This window comes from Panthera uncia, chromosome A2 (genome assembly GCF_023721935.1).
Source record: "Panthera uncia isolate 11264 chromosome A2, Puncia_PCG_1.0, whole genome shotgun sequence".
Taxonomy (NCBI): Eukaryota; Metazoa; Chordata; class Mammalia; order Carnivora; family Felidae; genus Panthera; species Panthera uncia.
Window position 1 is genome coordinate 106,393,564 of NC_064816.1, and position 24,227 is coordinate 106,417,790.

Sequence of the window (24,227 nt, forward strand, 5' to 3'; positions counted from 1 at the left end):
GTCTGTTTTATTAGTGCAGGTACTGTGGTTGGCAGAACTTCTTCTTATGAAATGAAATAACCAGCAGACCATTCCTTGTGTTGTATTGTATTGTATATTTTTGTGTTGTATATTTTTAGATGTTACCATTGAATTATATTTATAGTATAGACTACTGAATTCCGTCTTAAATATGCAAAATACATGCATAACAACCAACCTCCCAAGCTGCGTTCCCTGCTCTGTGTTACACCTACATTGTAGCCTGTACTTAAATGGCTCTCCTAAAAGTCTTATAATGGAGCTTATTATTTGCTTTTAAAATGTAAGCACAGAGACTGCATGTGAGATGTGTGGCCCTCTGGGTGACACGTTCTGTTCTTAGCTGTACTCAAAGGTGAAGTCAGCAAACATCTGGCAAGTAGACAGGGAGTGAAACCAATAGTCTTGTGTAGGTAACTGCCCAGAGACTAGAATGAGCCAAAAGGAGTCGATGTGCCAGTCTTTATGAATGTGTTTGATAATTTGGAGCACCAGATGTCTGCTGTGGTATTAGGTGAAGTTAAATAACTGGCTGTATCTTTAGTGTGGCTCTTGTTGTGTCCATCAGTTTTCCAGTCCCCAGAGTCCCTGGGGTCCTGTTGCTTAAGACAACTTTTAAGTATTGTCAGGAGCATTATTTGCACAGTCCTGCTTCTGTTGTTAAAATTGAAGGGGAACAAGTATCCTTAAATCTGTATCGCATTCTCTTGTGTCTTGATGAATAGTGGTTCGATGATTTTGATGTAATGGTGAAGTTATAAAACTTGTCGAATAAAGAAGTGGACTTCCTCCAGTGGAGAAAAAGCTGGGCTAATAAGGTGAGAAGCTGAACCATTTTAGTGATCTGGGAAATCACTTCATATGATAAGCCCTAGAAAATGACAGTATCTTGGATAACATAATTCACAGGCAAATTTGGTTTTGGGTGAATGGTGTTTTCCCCTGATCCGTGAAGGCATCCACCCCCTCTGGGTCTGCTCTTCTTAGATGATGGCCCATCTAAGTGGAGAGTATTTTCTTTTTTTTGACCCAAATCAAAGGAATATGTTCTAGTCCTTCAGAACTCTATAATAAAACATTGGATAAATGATTCTGCAGCCAAATCGGGCAACTGCAGATTCATTAGTTCAGCCCTTCCCCTTTGTTAACTCATCTATCAAGAATTTATCATGTGCCTGCATGTTCCAGGTACTGTACTAGGTATAGGCATTACTGAGATGAATACAGTATAATCCCTGAACTGAGGAACATAGTCTTATGGTGGATAAAAGTACTTCACTAACATGAGAGTCATTATTATTATCTAGCACAAGGGGTGTTATTACAGGTACAAGATACAGTGGGAAAGGATATAGATGGGGAAGCTGACCTTTTGCTTGGAGTGGCTGGTTAAGCGTTCTCATTGAAGATGGTCTTAAAGAATTTGAGCTGGAAGGTAGTGAAGATATGATAGTAATCTTTGTAGAAAGAAGTACAAAGGCATGGAAATATGAATATGAATAATACTATACAGGAATAATCAGGACCCACAGTCTGCTGATGTGCATTAGTACAGCCATACAGGTAGTGTTCATTTTGATTATTTGGTGCCTGTGCCTCAGCAGTAGTTAACAACGTGGAACATCACCCTAGGAATAATAACAGATTGTGTGGAACCATAGGATTGTGTGAGGAAAAGAAGGAGAGAAAATGAGGTGGGAAGAAATGAATTATGAAGGAACTTGAATACCAACTAAAGAGTGTGCTGGTCGCCAAATTTTATTTGCTCACTCACTTATTCATTCAGACATTCCCTAGAGGCAGGGATACCAGATAGAAGGTCAGATAAAGAATCTAATTAAGATGAATGATTACTTGGGCCAAGGCAGCACTCATTGAAATGTAAAGGAGGGCCCAGATATGAAAGATATTTTTAAGACATTAGTGTACTGGCTTTGGTGACTATCTGTGGGAAATGCAAGAATCAGAGAAGTGAAATATAATCTGAGCTTTCCAAACTGGTAATGGAGTATCTTGTATGTAATCAATAAGAGTTTGTTGAATTGAATAGAATGTTAAGAGTAATTTTCTAGTGTTTTCCTCTAAATATAAAATCGTGGTAGAATTTCATGTTATTCTAAGGCATAAGAGAGAGAGACTATGGGCTTGATGATACTCAGTGCACTGGCACAGTAGGCTTATTTCACCAGTAAACTCTCTTCAAGTGGATGTTATGAATTGAGTCAGCTCATGGTGCCTACTCTATAGAGGATTAGTGGCTAACAGCTCCACCTAAGAAGAGAAGGACTGCAGATGAGTGTGAATGTCTTTGTAGACTGAGCTGTGCATTACAACATACCCTAAGTCTGGGAAAGATATTTTAGAGACACATAGTTTTTGTTAGCTACATAACAACTGAAGCATTGTTTTCTTGGTGGCACATTGTCTAAGATAATAGCAATTGTCCACAAGGAAAAAACTGTAATAAAAGGTCAGACTATAGTTAAAAAACCAAGAAAGGTTGTGGTAGGACCATGAAGTCCAAGTCTAAGGAAATGAAAGCTTATAGTGTGAGAATTCATGTAGACAGACATTCATTCCAACTTTTTGATTTATTTTATTGTTTTTGTTTGTTTTTGTTTGTTTTGTTTTTTGTTTTTTGTTTTTTGTTTTTTGGGTTTTTTTGGTGACTGAATTCAGTCTATTCAATGGCTAGATAGGTTCTTTAGTAAGGGAGACCTGTTACTTAATGAGCCATTACTGAAACTGTAATGACTAGGTAGACACAGTCTTGATATTTAACCAGCTCTGCTCGAAGGGTCTATAATTCATTGTGATGCTACAGAGAACACTGGGCTAGCAGTCAGAAGACCAGTTCTTCCATTTTACCACCTACATGTCTGTGAACAAATCTCTGAAATTCTCTAAGCCTCAAATTCCTCATCTGTAAAATGGGAATAATAATGGCTTATCAGTGTACTCCAAAGAGCTGTTGTGAAGATCAGAGGAGATAATCCTTGTGCAAATTCTTTATGTCCTGTAAAGTCCTGGTGACTTGCCATGCTATTACTGTAGAACATGTCATACAGGTAGAATGGCTAAAGGACCTGTGGAAACAACCCTACAATGATGCTAATGAGAGCAGTGTGGCATGGGGTGATATAATGTGTTAGTGCCCTTCTTTCCCTGGCTGCATGGGCAAGCTGAGACATTGCAAGATATCACCCCCTTGGACTGTTGCACTATGCTTGTGCTATGTCCCACGATATCATAGCAATAACTGACTTGTAGGCAGCTGATCAACCTGCAGTCAGAGGTGGTCTTTTGGAAGCAAGACTCCCAGTGCCTTATTGTGGATTCACAGAGCTCAAAGAATATATTCAGGAAAAAAAAATAACCATTCTTGGATCTCAATAGGTAAAAGATTCATAGCAGCAATTTTACTCTTGTTGTGCTTGTGTTTATATCCTTAAATGTGCACATATATATTTTTATAGAATGAACAAATTAATGTGCAAATTAGTTGAAACTATTAATTGAAAACAAATATATTTCTATATCTGCTTGGATAATCTGTACACACAATCAGCATTACTTGCTTTCTTTTTCTTTTTTTCATTTATCAACCCACTTGAAGGCCAGTTTCCTATTATTTCTACATTAGGCTTATTTGTAAGAATGACTAATGTACTAGGGGAAAATGTTCCCATTCTAAGAAAACAGTCTGTTTCTCTGGAGCTCATTTGGATAAAGAAGTGTAGGGAGATTTAAGAATAAATTGCCCATTCTCATTGACCGGTGTTCCCTCGCTGACCACCCCTCTTTCTTTTCTAAGTAGCTAAAAACTGTCTCTTGTAAAAGGTTTATTTGCTTATCTTTGAGAGAGATAGCACTCGAGCATGAGTGGGAGAGTGGCAGAGAGAGGGAGAGAGAGAATCCCAAGCAGGCTCCACGCTGTCAGTGCAGAACCTGACATGGAACTCCATCCCATGAACCGTGAGATCGTGACCTGGGCTGAAACCAAGAGTCGTGAGCTTAACCTACTGGATCACCCAGGCACCTCTGACTTAATTTGTGTAAAATTCTGTATCAATTTTGTCCCTATAATGTGTGAATACAGTTGCTAATCTGTTGATTTTGTTGGCCATGAGGAAAGAGAAATTTATGTAGCTGATGATGCACATGTGTATGCACATGCACACACATACACACAAGATGCATGTATGTGTAGAGGATCGATACCCCTGAAACATTTTAGGAGAGATTTTGATGTGCCCACAGTTCAGTTATGCAGCTATACTGTCATGATAATTTTGGTTTAATGCAATAAATGGGAACTAGGATGTATCAACATGGAATTGCACATTAATTTTCTTTATGCAGCATTCAGATAATAAGACTTTAATAATATTAGAAGGATATGTCATGTTTAGGCATAAAAGGCTGAATGGCAGAGTGAGTAGATTACATTTTAAAAAGTTATTTACTGATATTTTAGAAGCCAAATTCATATTTCCATCTGAGATTTATTTTGCAAGTCAGGTCTAGAGCTATGAAGTCAAAACCCAACAATTATGTACGTAGCCATGAATCAGCATGTCATGGACATTTGTTATGTATGTTTGTGGAAATAAATGGCAGGTGTGTGGAAATAGAAATAACTTTCTCATTTTAGATTTGGGGATAAGTAGTAAAACTTTGGCTTTGGTATTATCACAATTAAAATTTTGGACATTATTGGCTAAATTTAGTTGTATTTGTACATATACAAGTATTTGAACAAAGTAACATAGATTAAAAAGAAGTGTTTTTTTTTTTTTTAAACACAGAGTAACTCTGCCACTGATGGAAGACACATTTCAGTACTGTCTCCCTCCATACTCTTAAGGTTTACTGGTTGTTGCTTTTTGTTATTCCTAATTTAAAATCAAATTGTACATTGGGAAGCCAGAATGTATCAAGAGCATTTATGAAATGTTTCATACTGCATTGTGAAAAAGTATAACTGCCAAAATCCTCAAAATTCACATTCATTAATTTTAGTGTATAAATTCAAATCTCACTCAACTTTGTTTTTGCTTTTGCTTTATTATCTTTTAAATATGAAGTAGATGATATCTCATTTTTCTCACTCATAAAGAGAGGGGAGAGTTACAAGTACCTATTAGCATGGTTAATGTGAAAATGATATTAAATACGATGATAGGTTTAAAAGTACACTGTAACTATAAAGAACTATGCACATGGTGTTATTACTTTAAAATATGACATTGACATCTTTTCATTTAGAAGCCAACGTCAACATGTCTCTGCTGATAGAGAAATCAAAAGAGTTTTCTACTTTGCATTTTTCATTTTTTGTAGAAATATTGCTTTCTCATCAACATGGAAATTAAGATTCTTAAAACAATGCTAATAAAATAAGCACATCAGCATAATTTTTAAAGAAGATTTATGAAACTATACGTTATATTGTTACATGTATGTAGCACCAAAGATATGATGAGAAATAACCAGCTGGACTGATAACTCTCCGCTGTTTTAGTAACTAGCCTATTTCTATGTAGAGACCATTGAAACTACTATAGGTGTTCTTGGTGATATTATTTAGTTCTTCAAAGGAAATATGTATTTATATCCTGCTTTATACATTTGGGCAAAAATAGTATAACACTTTCAAGATACTGATGGGAAAGTGAGTCCCAGTAAATATGTTGGATTCTCAAGATAAAGAGAAGTACAATTCTCAGTGTTCACAGCATTCTGTCTACAAAAATAGTCCAATTGGAATATGCTATTTTAGTAAGAAACTCATTAAGTATAACTTTAAAAGCTTCTTCTTCCTTTTCTTTTTTTTTAAACTTTGACATTCCAGTAAACTGTGAGGAGAATGTCCTTCCAATTGCGTTTCCTTTGCTGAAGTGTCTAGAAGTGAGAGTACATTCAAATTGTAAGCAGAAAGTCCCTTAAATTCCTTTCCAGAAGTCCATCCTGTAAGTGCCACTCCTAGAAAGACTATGGCTGTTATTGCTTTTGGCTGGAATAAGACTGCAAAAGGTTTCAAGGAGAAATGGAAATTGTAATGGGGGTTTTCTGTCACTTGTATAGTTTATGGCTGATTTGTTCCTTATTTTAGTCCATTAAAATTTTTTTCACTAAGAACTCCTGCCTCTGGAAGGAAATCTTTGACAGTGATAGTCAAGAATTCTATGTAACGAGACCCTTGTATCCACATTCCAAAACATGTTTTCAATTTGTATAATAATGATCACAGTGAACAAATTATAGTGAACAGTAAACAGGAAACTAATTATAATTGTGTGAAGTGCTTTTCTCCTCACAGATTCTTTCCACACCTATTATATTATTTGGTGTTCACAATATTCCTGTGCTTTACGGAATTTTGTTTTTTTATGGGTGAAGATTTAAGACACCAGGGAGGTTGATGTGACTGTTTCCATGGTCCAGCTGTGGCTGAGCTGAGATGCAAAGCCAGTTCTGTCTCTTTTCCTATGTAACTTGACATAACCTGTATCATACACATCTTTTTTTTTTTTTTTTTTTTTTTTTTTACATTTTAGGTTTCTCCTCTACCAGTCTGTCCAAGACCAACACTGAAAGCGGAAGGAAGGCGGTGAATCTGCATCCCATCCCATTAGTCCTTCTCCAGATTCCCACGATGAGCTCGCCAGTGCAGCCCGGTCAGTCTGGTTCCTTCTTAAACCATTAACCAACTTTATGTGAAAGTTGTTGCTTTGTGTTGCTTCAAAGCAAGAAATTTCAGTCATGAAAGGACTTTTTTTTTTTCTTTCTGACAAAGATTGGTTAATATAATGAATTTTGAATGTTGTATTCTACAGCTAATCCTCTATTACGTAACCCAGTTTGCTTTCCAGGCAGTAATTTCATTTGCGTTGTTATCTGAGCACTAGGCTTTAATCCTTCTGCTCCTAATGTAGCATTTGGATTGCATTTTATGACGTTATTAATATTTATTACATATGATGTTGGCATCTACTTCACACCCATGGTCTTTCTGACCTAATACGTGTCTGTATGCTATTAAATTGTGCTGTGGGCTTGGGAAATCAGCTTGTGGATTTACACTTCTCCATCTCTTTGACACACAGGAAGGATATTTCTCCTCCCTGCCCTTCTTTGCTGCCACTCCTGTTTCCTATATACATATTTAATTATAATCTCAGCACCTGCTTCCTCTGAGTCTAGTGTAATACGTTGCTCATATAGTTGTGATCAGCAGAGCCAACACCCATTCCTACAGGAACTGGGTGTCACTTTTGGAACAAACATAATCCAAGTCTCGAGAATGATGGAGTAGGGTCAGATACTACATGTTAATCATAGACAAATTTTAAAAGAATTTTCCGCTTGGATAATTGTATATTCTTAAAAAAAACACCCTTTCCTCATATTGATGTCCTTGAGTTACCCAACTCTTGAGGTTGAAGCTAATATAATATTATTTTCAGGATTTACAAAAGGAGATCTTTTGCCAAGATTTTCACTCTGTGGTGTGCCACACCCAGATCAGCTACTGTGATATTCCACTGTTTCACCAACTTTCCCCACATCCTCAACAAGCTGCCAACTTGTATGTTGAACTTGGAACTGAACATTATTGGAGGGTATATCCATGACTGTTGATTCTAAGTGACGTAGTAAAGGTATTCCCGAGTTTTTAGTTACAATCATTATTTATAATTGGCATTGTCTTCTGGATACACAGATGAAGAGTTACCTAAGGCCTCTTACCTCTGAGTCTTTGTGCTCCAGTGGTTCTCAAACGTTAGCATGCATTAGCATCACTGGGAGGGCTTGTTAAAAATTTGCCCATCCTCTTAGTATATGATTCAGCAGGTCTGAGGGGGGCCCAACCCTTGCAAGTATTATAGGTTGCCCCAGGTGATGTTAGTCTTGGCCTGGAGACTACACTTTGGGAAGCACTGGTCTAGCCTGCTGTACTTGTTCCTTCCTGCTCCACCCCCACCCCACAGACAGCCCTGTGTGTGAGCTACATTGCTTATCACAGTTCTGGTATACTGTATTATCCTTTCTATTAAGATGAACTTAAAATCATGTTTGCATTTTATATATGTATACATTATATTTTAAATGTATTATATATCGTGTATGTATAAATTTAATGTGTCACAATTGCATAACTTACAAAAAGTCATTTAATTTAGAATCACGATAGTTAAATATTTTTTTCTTGTGATGGGATGTTTTGATGTCATTAAAAACCATACTAAAATCGATAGGGACAAATTGGCTAAGTACAGAAGTGGCAGAAAACTTCTTCTGTTTCTGGAAATTATTGTCTAGAATTTATATAGGGGTTTGTCTTTAATTCTCTAGACCAGAAAGTGGACTTTTTATATATTAAAAAAATTGTCCTGTCCCTTTATTATCCACCACCTTGGTCATATGCTCCCCCTATTGTCACCTCTCACTCTGACTGGGAGGAGTGACGGGTAAGATTGAATGATGAGAAAATAGAATTTATGGCAGTGACTACAACTGTATCCACATGAAACATTTGAAACAGCAACTTTACCAGGATATGTAATCTTGAAATGGGCACAAAATGCAGATGCCATCATGGCTAATGAAGGATAAACTGTATAGGACAAATTTGGATCCAAATTATAATTAAATTCAATGTATGAAACTCACTCACTTTTAAATAGTGCAATTTCAGTGTCTGTGTGGTTTTTATTTAGCATCTTTCTAACACATTTAGACCTGGACCCACTTATTTTTAATGAGAAACACATAATCCCATTAACAACACTATTTTAAGTGGTTAAATTCCCAGTTTAGGCCATCAAAGGCTATTTAAAGGTAACTAGCTTGCAGTGAATACAGAAATATTTTGACAACCTTAGTTAAAGAAGAGAATCAATACAATATAATAAGAAATATTTAAAATTTTTCCAAGCCTACAGGAAAGTAGACCACATAGAAGGAAGATAAACAGGTGGGAAATTTTATACTTAATGTGAGCTATGGGTACCTTAGAGAATTTCTCAGGTAGGTCCATATTACATCTAATTTTGTTCTAAAAGTAATTTTTTTTTTGGAAGGTTGGTGTAAGGGTGATAATAGTCTTAGTTTTCTCACCTTATGTGGAACAGGGTGAGATTTTTGTTGCTTTTGAGATAACTGCTTAAGAGGTAAAGTATATTGGGCAAGAAAGCTATAGAAATGGTATTTATATGTAAGGAGCTGATGGCCAGAAGTAACATTTACTGAACTTTGTGTGGTAAAAGAGAGAAGTAAAACATAGAGTGCTTGTACCTAACTCCTCCTGAGGGAGAAGAAACATGATTAAAGGGGATTTGAGGTTAAATAGAAGTCTTACTGTACACCCAGCATAGGTGTTTGTTTCATAGAAAGTGGATATGAATCCTTGCTTCAAGGTGCATATGGAGAAGGAGGGAATAGTATGTGTAGGTCAACTTTTTTCTGCTCAAGATGATAACAACTTGTAACATTTTTTTTTAATTCAGAGCTTCTATGTGTAAAGGTACTGTAATACATAAAATGGGCAAATACATTGGACTCTCTTTCAAAAAACATAAAGTAAAATAATACCAAATACTTTGATTAATCCATATATACCTGATACAGCTTATAACTGGTAATGTTTGACAACTGAAATCAGCATACCCTTCCCCCCCGCCAAGAATATTGGTTTTATAATATGAAAATATCCTTTGAGACTGCTGTTTGAATGAGGAAGTTCTTGCCAGCCATGGTAATTGTTCAGTTAGGAGAAAGGAAAAAGTGGGTGATAAATAAGACAACTATTGAGTGAAGCTCATTAAAATTTCCTTGTGTACTTTTCTTATAAATGCTCTGCTCTGTTGAGAGCAGCACTATCGAAAGGCCTCGGTCAGTTCTGTTTGGGAAATTTTTATGAATGAAATCTGAATTGAGGAAAGTCATAGCAAGTGGGCCAGGTGGGTTGGAGTCTTTTCTATTTGTTACAAAATGCAAACTATGATCAGAGACCTGAAATGCACTTTGCGTATATAAAGGAAAATGTTCTGGCCACAGACATGAAAAAATTCTCCTGCTATCATTAGCCTGTATCTTTTGGTGCCATATATATTCTGCTGGTGAGAAATAACCTAATCTTTTGACTTAGAAAAAGTGTTTTTCTTACATCTCATTAAAAAAAAAAAAAAAGCGCTATCTAAAAAGAGACTTAAATTGGCCTGAGGCAATCACCATCCATTTGTTTTACTTTTGTTCTGCAAAGGGCTCTAAGGAGTTATTGTGCACCAGAAAAATAGCCTCACTCCGGTTATTCTAGAAATTCTTTAATAGTCAGTGTTTTGGACAAAGTATTTATGTTTGTCTTGAAAATTGGTTCTGGGATAGTATGCATTCTTGTTTTCCCCATAAAACTTCACCATCCATGTTCAATTATAGTTGATATCAAGTACTAAATATTACTGTCTTGATCATGTATTCAGTCAAACAATAAGTGCTGATTTTTGAATATAGAATTCGCTAGTTTTTATTTTAATCCTGGTGCCTCAATAATGTTCTAAGTTAGAGCAGTGTGTATTGCTTTTGGGCACTGAGGAGCCTGCAAGGAGGGCAGACTGGATAAGATTGGCAGCTAGCTGCTGCACTTGGGATAGTCAATCATTCACATTTCATTAAGCATCCATTTTGTGCCAAGTGGTGTGTTCTTCAGTAGGGACGCAAAGAGTACTAAATTATGGTTTCTACCCTTATAGACAGCACCCTTTAGTGGAGAGACAGAAGAATGAGTAGTTTGGGTCCCTTCAGTGTGTTAAAGCATTTTAATAAATGTAGGATCAGAAATTAATTTCTTCTGTATAGCAGTATGGATGCCATTAATAGTAATTTATTTTTTATCAGGATTGCCAAGTCTCAGAAGGAAGGACTTTAGGTCTCATCCAATCTAGAGTTTCCCAACCATGTCAGGTAATAAAAGTCACATGGGGCTCTTGTTATAAATACGGATTCTCAGACTCCTCCCCTAAAGAGAATTATGTAGTCAGCTTGCGGGGAGGGTACCAGATAACAGATTTCATAGTGCTCTTCACTGTGACTTGGCAAAATGCAGAAATTTTTTTTTTAAGTTTATTTATTTAATTTGAGAGGGAGAGTGAGCAGGGGAAGGGCAGAGAGAGAGGGAAGAAAGAATTCCAAGTAGGTTCTGCACTGTAAGCACAGAGCTCAACATGGGGCTTGAACTCACAAACTGAGAGTTCATGACCTGAGCTGAAACCAAGAGTCGGACACTTGACCTATTGGGCCACCCAGACGCCCCCCAGGAATGTTTTTTAATCTGTCTAACAAGAACTAGTAATTCTCATTTTGAGACTCTAGAAAAACAAAAAATACATCATTAAATCCTATCTCAATAGAGGTATTTCTCTTGTGAGCTAATATATAACTCAGTTATTTTGCTTTCTGCCAAATGAAAAGCTAGTGCTATTGAAAATTAGAGGAGGTAATCATTTGTGGAGAAATTCTGAAGGCTTCTATGCATTCTCTGCTATCTAGGCCATCCTGTTTTTATGTGGAGGTGAAGCAAAGATATTCTTATAGAGAGAGTGCATTTCCCCTCCACCCCTCATATTTCTACCTATTTTAAACCAGATCATATTTTCAGGATGATCTCAAGAATACAGAAGACATGATGTGAGCCTGGACATTTTTAAGAGTAAATAAGATAGGCTGAATCAACCCTAGAATGATTCTACCTTTTACTTTTGATGGATCTAATTTGTATAATGCAGTTTTGATGAAAATGTACTCAAAGAAGTTTTGAAACAAAGAACACAACATACATGATGCCTCTTGATATTGGGCAATGCTGTGGCCTGATGGGCATCTAGGTGAATCTGGATAGTAGAGATACTCTAGCTGTATTGCAGCATCCTATAACCTTAGTTTTCAAAGTCCATTGCATAAAGATAGGTAATTTCTCTTTTCTTCACCATTGTGAAGACACTTATAATGCATATGGAGTGAGAGGGCCAGGCTTGTCTAAACAGAAGTTAAAGGTTTTGTGGAAAAATCTTATATTCTATTCTTTTTCTGATTGGCATATCTTAGGCAAAAATTAGCTGAGTTTTCCCTGCCTGCCTCTGTTTTGCTAAAGAGCCGAATTCTCTTATAGAAATGTGGTGGATTTAACTAATGATCAAAAAGTTCTTTGAAATCTAAATTGTTATGGAAATGCTAAGTAGTATAAACAATTTGAGGGCAAGCATTAATAAAAGCTTCACTGCAAGCATTTTTAAAGAGGACTAATAAAAGTTTCACAGTTCAATTAATACAGCACAACATTGGGTTTTCTAGAAGCATATGGGGCCCAGAAGGCCTGCCCCTGTTTTTAAAATTTACGAACTCTTTAATGATTCACCACTTTTACTCTAGTGTATCACCCACTGTGGTGCCATTTAGTCATTAAGTAGGAAACTAAAACCAGGACAAAGCTACAAACAAATATCAAAATGTCCAAGTGGGTATTTTTTTCTTCAGTTTGTTCACAATATGTTACCATAAAAAATGAATGGTAAATGAAATAGAGTCATAGGACAAATCAAGTAGGTTAAGGCTTCCCCTGATAAGTCTGATAAGCTTTTTAATGAAATACAGGTGAAATCTCATTACAGTAAACTCTGTGTAACTAAAATATTTTCAGGCCCCCAGCTAATTATTTATTTCAAAGTTGTGATCAAGATAAATATTCTAAGATAATCAAATCAGTCCTTCAAGTTTTGTAGCAGAATTTGATTAGAGTACAGTATTGATAGGAGATAATGAACGTTAAATTTGTTAAATATTATTTTGGATTTTCTTTTATTACTTTAACTTCACAGTTATGTGACTCATTCTTTTGCTATTGCTAAGTCTAAACTTCTCAATCTGATATTCAAGTTTGAAACAAACCAGATAGAAGATTTTATTTATTCTTCAGTTCCTGAGGGACAGTGCTTGAAACGTGAGGCACAAATCTTTTACCAAAATATTCAGTTTAAATTTATTTTGCACATGTATTTCTTCTCAACTTTACTTTTCACAATTACTTTTGATAGGTAATTCAGTTTATATATTTATTGTGTTCATTACTATAACACTACCAAAAAACTCCTCATAATGTAGTTCAAACAGAAAAGAAGGCTGTTTCTTCCTCACATAAAGACTAAAAAAGACTTTCCTGAGTGGTAGGCTCTTCTTTTGTAGTGGCTATGGAGGCCCCAGATGGTTGCTGTCTTGTGACTTGTCTTTCTTCTCCTTGTGGATTCCAAGGTTAGTATACGTCTCTCCGTCAAGCTGATGGAAGGAAAATGGAAGAGGTGGGTTTATGTGGGACGTTTCCATAGGCATACCCACATTTCTTTGGATATAATTTAGTTACATGACCATACCTCACTGCAAAGGAGGCTGAGAAAAGCAGACTAGCAGTGGTCCAGGAAGAGGAGGAAACAAGTTCGGTGAATAGCTAGTCAGTCTCTCCCACATTTATTGTGAACATTTATACCTGGGAGTAAAAATATGGTAGTGCTTATAAGAGGTAGGAGTATTTCATAATGTACTCTTGATTATACCAATTGTTAAAGAGTTAAATAAGGTTCTTTCAAAGAGGTAGAAACATATTGAAATCAGGGCAAATCATTTTCTAAGAGATTCTTCAGTAAGCCTTTCATTAGGAATCATGTGAAATAGTGAAGCAGTGTAGCTATTAGTAAATTCAAGTTCTGGTTAGTGGAAGCTTCCCAGAAAGTGGGAATAATATGTATAATATAGAATAGTATGTGTCCTTAATTAGTATACAAAAGTCATATCAGTGGCAGCTGAAGGCTGTCTGCCAAAAATAAATAAATAAACAAATAAATAAATAAATAAATAAATAAATAAAAGTCATGTCAGCTTATCTGAAATTATAGTTACATCTACTGAGGAAGAAGTAATTTAATATTCACAATTCTTATGTTTGCTGTCTATTGCATATTGGCATCACATTAAAATTTTTTTTTAACATTTACTTATTTTTTGAGAGATGGAGACAGAGCTTGAGCAGAGGAGAGACAGAGAAAGAGAGGGAGACCCAGAATCCAAAGCAGGCTCCAGGCTCTGAGCTGTCAGCACAGAGCCTGATGTGTGGCTCGAACTCACAAACTGCGAGATCATGACCTGAGCCTAGGTCAGACGCTTAACTGACTGAGCCACCAGGTGTCCTGCATAACATTTTTAAACACCTTCAGGATTTCACATATTATGTTGAAAATCTAGGTCAAATAGACAGTGGTTGATAAACACTTGTTTTACAGTGAATGCAATTATAAAACAATGCTAGGCTTCATTTTATTGAAGATCCAGTGGCAAATTTTAGTACCTTGGCAAAACAAATGGGTAGCCTTTTGTTTATAACTGTATGTGGACCTTTGCAGATTTTTTTTCTATATTCTTTAGGGTTTGCTGTTAATAATATCAAAGTTGTGGGTGTGTACATGTGTGTGTGCATGTGCGTGAGTGTGATTGTTTTGCAATATTGTAATAAGTGTCAGGAAATACAGAGGTATGTAGAACCATCTAAACTCCACTAAAAAATACTCAAATGTTTTAGTTTCTATGGTTTTATATATATTTAATTTTTATCTGTTATCTTTTGAGAATGTTAATGTATAACAGTCTTCTCCATTTATAATTTATTACTTCTAATTTGTTATAGGATTAGAAAGCAAAGAATTGTGTCAAATAAAATGTTAGTGAGCTAAGAATAAGTTCTGAAGAAATTAAAAAATTCTTTGTTATGAGCAAAATATATGTTTGTTTTTTCTTACATACTGTAATTACATTTTAATTGTCTCCCATCCCCCTTATTTTCTTGTTTTCTTTCTGCCTTTGCTATATAGTTTTTTACAAATTCTAAGTTTCTAATAGGTGAGCCATTATTATGGCTTTGATTTTGTCATGTTCATCCTTGCAAATTATGATCGATACCTTTTATCCACACATGTCTCATGTGTTGATTTTAAGTTGCTTCAGAGTTACTTAGATACCCCAAAGGAGAGACTCATGACATACTATCGGTGAGTATTTCCTTAAACTCTTAAATCGATTTACTGGGAATAGAAGAATTCTGAGATAGTCTGTGAAATTGTTTTGAGTCTTTTTTCATGCTAACTTTCTGACATTTGATTGTGTAAGACTCTTTGCTCTTATGATGGATGGGTTGCTCCGTAGTTAGCACTGCATAATTAACCTTTCCTTCCAGGCTCTTAACTTCTAAGAAGACTTTATATTGGTTTCATAGTTCCACTGGCAACTGGCCTAACTGGAGAATTTCCTTTGAAGTTGGAATTTGGCCTAATAATTTTTCCCACTTTGGAATTCTGTGAGTCCTAAGAGAGGGTAGATAATCATAGGGGCACATATGCAGGCATTCATCTTGTAACCTTCACCTCAGAGGAGATTGTTCTTCAGAAAGAAACACTGAGCGCCTTTGGATTTTTTGAGAATGTAAGCGAGTTTAACAAAAGCTGGTGGTGACACCTGTTTCTGTTGTTACTGAAAAGGTTACTTGATTACCTCACCTATGTTTTTCTGGTTTTGAGATTCTGAGTGTTTTTTGCAGAGCTAAGACTGCTGTACAAGTGGGCAAAGACAGAACTGTATCTTGAACTCCTCTTTTGGAATCTCTATCTGGTTGGAAAAAATATAGAAAGTCATTGTAGTTACTTGTTTGGTTTGTCACTGGGATCCCCAAATATCTGCCCAGTGTGTTCATGGATGGGGACTTATGGGGAATGTTACTGTCATTCAGCGAATATTGTCTTTCGTAGTAAATTATTAACCCAGTGATTATGAAGTAATTCTTCCTGAAAACCTGTCTTCTCTGCTTATATGTTGTATTAAAAGAAATATTATAATTAGGGATATTTTGAAAACTACTTTAAGAAAATAAAAGCACAAAGCTATGAAAATTGTTTTTAGGTGGTTTTTATGTTATTTTTGAACGTATCTGTATCTTTGTGCCTATAATATGGTGCTTCATTTTTAATGGAGAATTTAATATATCTTATTTTGGCTTTATGTTTAAAGTGAAACAATCTATTGGAAAACAGATTTTAAAGGTATTAGTATTTCAGTGAAAGGAGCTGAAAATTAGAAAAAGTCAGGAAGCCAATTATAGAAAGAAGAAAAATAATACATATGATAACTTGTGTTGGATAATGTGTGCTATTGGATCTCTGAATTTCAATAAAATATGTCAAAGTAGAGTTCATTTTCCCTTCTGTTGGGAGAACTGATAATCCACCTCCCCATCTGCCTTCTTACCTTTCTTAGTTGCCTTTCTTTCATATTCTTTTCTCCTGCCTAACTCCCAAGAAGGATTTGGGATTTATATAATATGTTTTAAAAAATAAAATACATGACGAGGAAATGAAAGAAAAGAAGGGAGATTAGATAAAGCAAATGTCCTTGGTATATATACTCAAGTTCTGTAAAGTTGCTAGAGAAGTAGATTTGGCTTTGAACTTCTTGGTAGCAAGTCTTTTTTCTACTATGAGATGACTCTCCTTCAGCCAAACTGATTAAGTCACCGCCCTGTTTGAAAAATGTCATAGACTGTCTATAGCCTCTACCTGAGGGACACAAGGACCCCACAGCCTTTTCTTGTTAGTCTTTCTTTTCCTCCTCCATGCACCACAAACCTGTTCTGGTCACCACATGAAGCTATGTGCCTTCCCTGGTTCTTGCTTTTCTGCTTGTAGACCTTTGGGTGTGACTTTCTCACTGTTGGGAGTGCCCTCCCCTTCATACCAACACACCTCCAGTCCTTGGGAAATTTCTTTATTTATTATTCAAGGCATGCCTCTGTTTCATTCTTCTGTGAAGCCTTCCTTGGTGATCCTGGGCTTCTCTGATACCTGTTACCTCATTGGAAAAGGAACTTATCTCCTATAGCTGGGGGGTTTTCTTAGTCATAGCTTAGTAATAAACTAAGCTCTTTGAAAGCAAGAGACATCTTTCTAAGATTTTTTTTTAAATGTAAAACAATTGGTTATTTGACTCATAGTTCCTTGATTAGCTAATATGTTGCCTAGCACACAAAAGGAGCCAAATAAGTGAAGAACAAAGGATATTTTGTGAGGAGGCTGATAAACTATCTTTGGAGTGAGGGGAAACAGTTGAAAATATCTCAGCAAAACCAAGGTGCTTGATCTCTGTGGTAAATCATGTCCCCTCCCTTTGTTTCTTCTTATTTATTCTTTTGTTAACTTTCTGTTCTTTTAATGTCTTCCTGACGGTTTTGAGCTGTTCTTTTGCTTCTATTTAGGTGCTACCCATTGAAATTTTTTGTGTCCCTCTAGGTGTCTTGTCTATTCCTTAAACAATAAACAGTGCAAGAGGGTGGTTATCCTTTGCAAGAACTGTGGCCACATACTGAGTTCCCTAAATGTTAAGTCCAAGTTTGGAGCTGCTGTAGCTAGCACAGTAGTAGAAAGCCGACCTACCAGCCTTTTGCCTTTTAGTAACTTGAACTCTCCCTGTTTCAATACTTATAAGCTACCTCCCACCCCATTAAAAAAATACACACTGTAGGTAAGAACAGAGGAAGGAGTAAAAGTATTTTCAATTGTGGTTAAGCAGCAAATTGTTTTAAGTTGAAATCATTGGTCCAACACCATTTAAACCTTTAAAGTTTTCTTTATTTATTTTGAGAGAGGGACAGTGCAAGTTGGGAAGGGGCAGAGAGAGAGGGAGAGAGAGAGAGAGAGAATCCCAAGAGGGAGGGAGGGAGGGAGGGAGGGAGGGAGGGAGAGAGAGAGAGAGAGAGAGAGAGAATCCCAAGCAGGCTCTACGCTGCCAGCGCAGAGCCCAATGTGTAGCTCAAAGGAACAAAACTGTGAGATCATGACCTGAGCTGAAACCAAGAGTCAGACGCTTAACTGACTGAGCCACCCAGGCACCCCAAACTTTTAAAAATTAATGCATTTTTGGGGTGCCTGGGTGGCTCAGTCAGTTAAGCATCCAACTTTGGCTCAGGTCACGATTTCACGGTTCATGGATTTGAGCCCCACATCCTGCTCTGTGCTGACAGCTTGGAGCCTTTAGCCAGCTTCAGATTCTCTGTCTCCTTTTCTCTGTGCCCCTCCCCTGCTCATGTTCTGTCTGTCTCTCTTTCTTTCAAAAATAAATAAGAATGAAAAAATTTAAAAAAATGGATGCATTCTTTGCAGACTGTATTATTAACAGTAGTAACATTTTTCTGAGGAACTTCCATGAAATATGTACAAAGGAAAACAGCTGGTTTAAAATTTATGACATGTTGATCTCTGTGTTTTCATTTTTTCTCATTTAAATTGATGAACTCATAAGCACTTTAATATGATAGTTGAAGTCTTCATAAAAATTAAATTAGGTTCCTAAATTTTCTGTGTGTCCCCACTAAAGATGTGTTTTGGCTTTATTATTTGCCACTGTTGCAGCATGATATTGGATAGATGGAGTGATCTCTTCCACTGGCATATATGTAGTCATATGGGGTTCCTTTCATATCTGCACAGGAAGTTCATTGCTCTAAAGCTCATGGAAAGAACAGATGTGAAATAGGCAAGTACTGCATATCTTTCACTCATAGCTCTCTGGGGAACCTCTTTGGGTAGGCTCTTGTTTGTCACACACAAAAGAAGTATGTCTTTACCCTGAGTGATGCAATCGTCCAACCTCCTGTGGGGTAACATCCACTGACAATAACGCCATAACCCATTAGTTGATCGCAAACTCCCTGAATCCATAGGGATTTGCCCCAGTCTAAATGAGTGACTAATTCTTAAACTACACGGCAAACCTGAGGTCCTTGGGGAATTGGGACATGTTAAGGTTGGATTGTTTATTTTGCTTGTTATAACTGTAGGATCATTATGGATATGTTTACATCCTGCTGTCGTTGTATGTTCTTAACCAATATACGAGGTAAAGAGGTTTAGTCTTTTTGCTTCTGCTTTCCTTCTGTTCTTTGTTATCCTACCTCCACCCCATAAAAAAAGTGTCCATACTCATCAGGTCTAAGGGAATCTATATCTTTTGCTTTGAATACTTTGTTACCTTATCTGTTACTGAGAAATTATACAAATGCATATTCGAGGTTATCAGTAAAAGCCCACAGACTTAAAACATAAGCTCTGGAAACAAGTGTTACCTGTCATCTATCTGCTGTTCACTAGATCTCCCTTTGTCCCAGTTTCTTTATTTGGAAGATATGTAATGAATTTGTTATATCAATATATAAAAGATATAATTGTAAAAGAGATACTAAAGCATTTAGTGTTCATTTAGAGTTAGTATACACAAATTTGTGCTTTTGTCTTAACTGTGACCTGTAACTATCCTTTTGTGAATGTCACTCTAAATACCCACGTCTGTAGGTCTTTTCACACTGGTGACAAAACCATCATTTCCACATTCTATCACAATTTCTAGTTGTGTCTGTCACTTGCTCAAAAGCTTGTTCACTTTTGAGCAAATGGAATTATGCCATCCCTCTTTTTTATTATATACCGGCTTCCTACTCTGTCCCACCTCCAATAAATGATTGTGTTGCCTTACTTCACCTTTTGGTGTGTTTTTACACCATCTGCCATGCTGGCATTCTTGTGTGCCTCCCTCTGAATCTGTTCTTTGCCTCTTCTAACTTCTGGTGCCTTAGTTTGTGCAATTATCACTCCAATCTCTGCCTTTCTGTTCACATTGCCTTCTCTGTGTATGTCTAATCTCCCTTTAATAAGGATATATATGATTGCATTTAGGGCCCACCTGGGTAATCCAGGATAATCTTTCCATCTCAAAATCATTAATCGCAATTGCAAAGTCCTTTTTTTTTTTTTTAACATATGAGATAAAATTCACAGGTTCCAGGGATGAAAATGTGAGTATCTTTTGAGGGGTCATTATTCAACCTACCCTACACACCTGACTGAAATAATGTCTCAAATCCTTCCATTTCGTAATTTCTGTTCATGAATTTGCTCATTCACTCACCCATTCACCAGACTTTTATATCATGCCCACTGTATGCCAAACACTGTCCGAGGTGTTAGGAATAACACCCTGACCATACTTTTAATTATTTGATTATTTTGTCAATAAGATGTACCATACAGAGTAAACAGAGATATAGGCAAAAGAGACAGTTTGATCCAGACTGTAAGATTAATTCTTTATATGTCTCCTTTTACCCAATTCTAGAGCTTAAGTCACCATCATGCCTCAGTGCTCATAAATTAGTTCAGTAACTATAGAGGTTATGTGTAGCCTATGGGCCAGAAAGTATTTTACAGGAGGGAAAACATATATCAGCTTAAATTCAATTTCAAAGAATGTGTTGAGTACAAAATATAGACCTTGCCCTCCAAGGAATTTATAATCTTATACAATTCTTATCAACCTTTGCTGCATGTCAACATCAACAATAGAGCTTTAGAAAAATATCCCTGTCTGTTCCCCACTACATATGCTTGATTTTGATTTGGGGTGGACCCTAGAGGTCTTTTTTTTTTTTTTTTTAAGCTCATCAGGAAATTCTTACATGCTGCTAGTATTAAGCACAAAGAATCTTTGGTCAAGTAGAAGTGACCTGTAACTAGGAAAACAAAGGCATAGGTACTGTTAAAAATGTAAGTCAGAATGCTGTAACTTCCATTAAGATAAAAAGAAACAAAATAATTTGTATACTTAGAGGAGGATGAGATCATATCTGTCTCAAGGGAAATTTGGAGAAGGAAGTACACGAAATGTCCTTCACAGATGGGTAAGATTTCAAAAGATTTGGTGTGTAGGAATAGGGGAGGTGGGTGGTCATGGCTGGAGGCAAGGGCTGGGGGCTCACATCTAGGCATTAAATTTCCTTTTACTTAGATTTTCTGTCCTGGAATCCAGAAGCATCTGAAAAATATAACTTTAAACCTGATCTTCTAATCCATTTCAAAGGCAGTAGGGTAGAAAAAATTTTATTTAACAGCTAATAGGTTGATTTATATGTTAAAAAAATTTAGAAACAGGGTAGGTGGACCTCTGAAATTTTAATCTAGGACCTGTAAATATTAGGAGCAGGCTTCAGTGAGAAAAACAGAAATAGAGGGGAAAGTTTTATTTTAAATGTTTCAAAAGAAGACTGGAAAACAGAAAAGCACAGTAGGAAGCAACAAAAGTAATTATGAAGTTCAAAAATGATAATTAGTGGGAGTAAGTGATATTGATAGAAAAGATAGTTAACTTTTGCTGAATTTTTCCCACAAGCTAGGGGCTTCATTACTATATTGTCTTCATTTCATGGAACTCTTCATAACTCTTGAGGTATAGGTACTGTTCTTATCCCTGTGTTACAGATACAGATCTTGAGGTTTTGAGAGGTTAAATATCTTGCTCTGTCAAGGTCTCATGGTAAATTGAGTGGAACAGATCTAGGACTCAGATCTAGGAACTCTAATTCAGTAGTGTGTATTCTTGACCATAGTTCTGCTAGTTGTCAGGAATAGCTTGAGACGTAGAGTTGATGAAGAGAAATTTGTCCTAGAGCTAGAAATTTAAGAATCATCTGAATAAAGGTAATAGTTAAAAACATGGGTAGCTTAAAATTAGCAAGCATGACCTTATCAATTAAAAGATGGAAATGAAGAAAAAAGAGAAAAAGAGGAGAGGGCCAAGGACTAAGTCACACTGAAACTTTCAGGGACAGTGTCTTATCCCTCTTTAAGGCTGCTGCTAACTTAACACATGATTCATTAAAAAAAAGAAAAAAAGGTTCTTGAATAGTTAAGTAAGCAACTGAACCCATCTTTCCATTCTAAAATTTTCAACCTATGCTTAAGGTTCTACTTCCTAACTTCATTTACTCGAAGGAAGCAATCCTAAACACTTTCTTAAATTCTCTTGCCTGTATTTGTGAACCTGATTTAGTTTCAGATCCTTGGGGTCTTTGTTGGATCCCATTTTTTCCAACTTACCCCATGTTTTCCCCAGTGGAAGAAGGCTACTCTGTAGAGAGGTTATGCCAGTATAAGAGGATTTGCAGAGTGGTTCAGTATTTTTATCCTTTTAAACCATTGGTAAACTAAATTATCGAAAGGATAAATAATACATAAATGGTGATGTGTCTTGGCCGTTGGATGTCTTTCTCCTTCTGCTTCTTTTGGAGTTCCTGCAACTTCATTTCATTCCCTATTGCTACATAGCACACAGGAGACAGCACTATTAAATAACCCAGGAAAATAAAGTTATTGCTGTTGAAATACATAGATTATCTTCTTTTTTGTTACCTGACAGTATAAGCAGATCAGGCTTCCTATGCTTGTCTGGTTCTTTTTAACCCCCATTGTTCCGCAATCTGGATCCAGCATTATTTATTCGAAGGGTTTCAGGAATTGAATGAAAAGGATTTCAGAATAGCTGTATGGTTGTGTCAGATATTTTAATGCTATAATGTTGTATTTCTTTTGCTGGTTTTTTCAGAATCACATTTTTGTCATTGATTTATAACTTAAACTATTACAAAATTAGCATGATACCTAAACTCTTAAAAAAATACCACAGAGCACTAATCTGTAACCTGCCTGACCTATTTTTTTTTTCTAGTGCTGTAATTTGAATGCTGTGTATAATGTGGTCTTCTTATATAACTCATCCCACCTAACTTTATGAGGAAAATTAATGGAATGGGACTCTCATAAAATCATTTGATTAGAATCAAGGGAAATCTAACTTGCATTGAAGGTCAAGACTGCCTTTCAGAGTAAGCAGTTTTATGGTTCGAAGTAAAACAACTTATTTATAGACAGCAGTCAACAAGGCAAAAAAAAATCCATCATTCTGTTTGAAAGACGTTGGGTAAGCCAGTGATTCTTGGTTTGGGCTCTGCCTTAAAGTCATCTGTAGCGCTTAAAGGAAACAAAGACAGAACCTGAACTGGAACCACCAACCTCAACAATTTTGATTTAACTGGACTCCTTATAGGTCTATGCCCGGGTATTCATTTAAACCTCCAAAGTGATTATAATGTGTAACCAATGTCCAGAGCCACTATGACAAGAAACATCAGGGAAGTATAAAAAAGCAGGAGAAAGTAAATAAATATAAAATTCTTGTCCTTTAGGAGATAACATTTACTTTCTACAAAAAGGCAATGTTGTTTTATTAGTTATGAAAATTAAACACTTGTTCTCCTATTTTGAAAGCATGCAAATTAATTTCATTTAGATATTAATTGTTACAAGGATATGTGAGAATACATATTGATGTGTTTAAAAAAGCCCTTTTCCTGTGTTTCTAAATGTACTTTTTTATGTTTAAGATTTTTGAAACTCACCTGTGGGTCTAGCTGCTCCCCCCATCATAAATCATCTGATTTATTAACTGAAAATGTACATTAATTTACAAATGAATAATTTAAAGTCAGAGGAATGAATGTGGCAGTTTCAGTCAATGAAAAATTCATTGATTATCTTGGGCATTTCTTTCTCCATAAGGAAAGTTACTGTTTCAAAATGATGTTTGGTCACTTTGTGCAAAGTATCTTGATCATTCTGGGCCTGAATTGCTTTCTCCGCAAGACTAAGGTACCACACATTGCTGAATAGCAAAGACCACGTATTGAGTGTTCCTTATATTTCACATTCTAAATGTGCCAAATACTTTGTATGTGGTATTTCATTTATTAAAGTGAAAACCCTATAGGGTAAGGGCTATTTTCTAGAATCCCCATTTTAAAGATGAGAAACCACTTTCAGAGATAGATAAGATGTCCAAGGTTGTGCATCTGCTTAGGGTCAGGGTGTGAATTCAAGCAGTCAACACCATGGGCAGTGGTACAAAGTAACAGTAACTCAATATAAAGACAAATTTTTCTGTTTAACCAGTTGGTTAAGATCAGAATTTAAAGCTTGTATCATCTTTACAGAAAAGCTTTCCAAAAAGACAGTTCTGATACTTCCCAAAGGACAGCAGGTTTTTCTGTTGTAGCTAACAAGAAACAGGTGTACTGTGGTGTTAACATTCGTGACTGGCACTGGACTAGCAGGAGGATGGGTGCTCTGTGGTGCTGGCTGCGTTTTGAGGAAGGAGCATTATTTTCCAAACTTCCTCAGGCCCATAAGACTCTTCCCCACTCTTCACTTCCAAATCGTAGGAGGGAAAACTTAGTGTGA

At 36.2% G+C, this 24,227-nt stretch overlaps 1 protein-coding gene across 4 annotated transcripts in view; it reads left to right on the top strand.

Annotated features, from left to right (window-relative positions):
* Positions 1–24,227, top strand: part of HDAC9 (histone deacetylase 9) — a 903,132-nt gene that overhangs the window by 63,282 nt on the left and 815,623 nt on the right. For all 4 annotated transcript variants that reach the window (XM_049642883.1, XM_049642881.1, XM_049642880.1 and 1 more), the window contains exon 2: positions 6,582–6,701. In XM_049642883.1, the coding sequence (XP_049498840.1) occupies positions 6,680–6,701 (22 nt within the window). In that variant the 5' untranslated portion in view covers positions 6,582–6,679. The remainder of the gene's footprint in view (positions 1–6,581; positions 6,702–24,227) is intronic.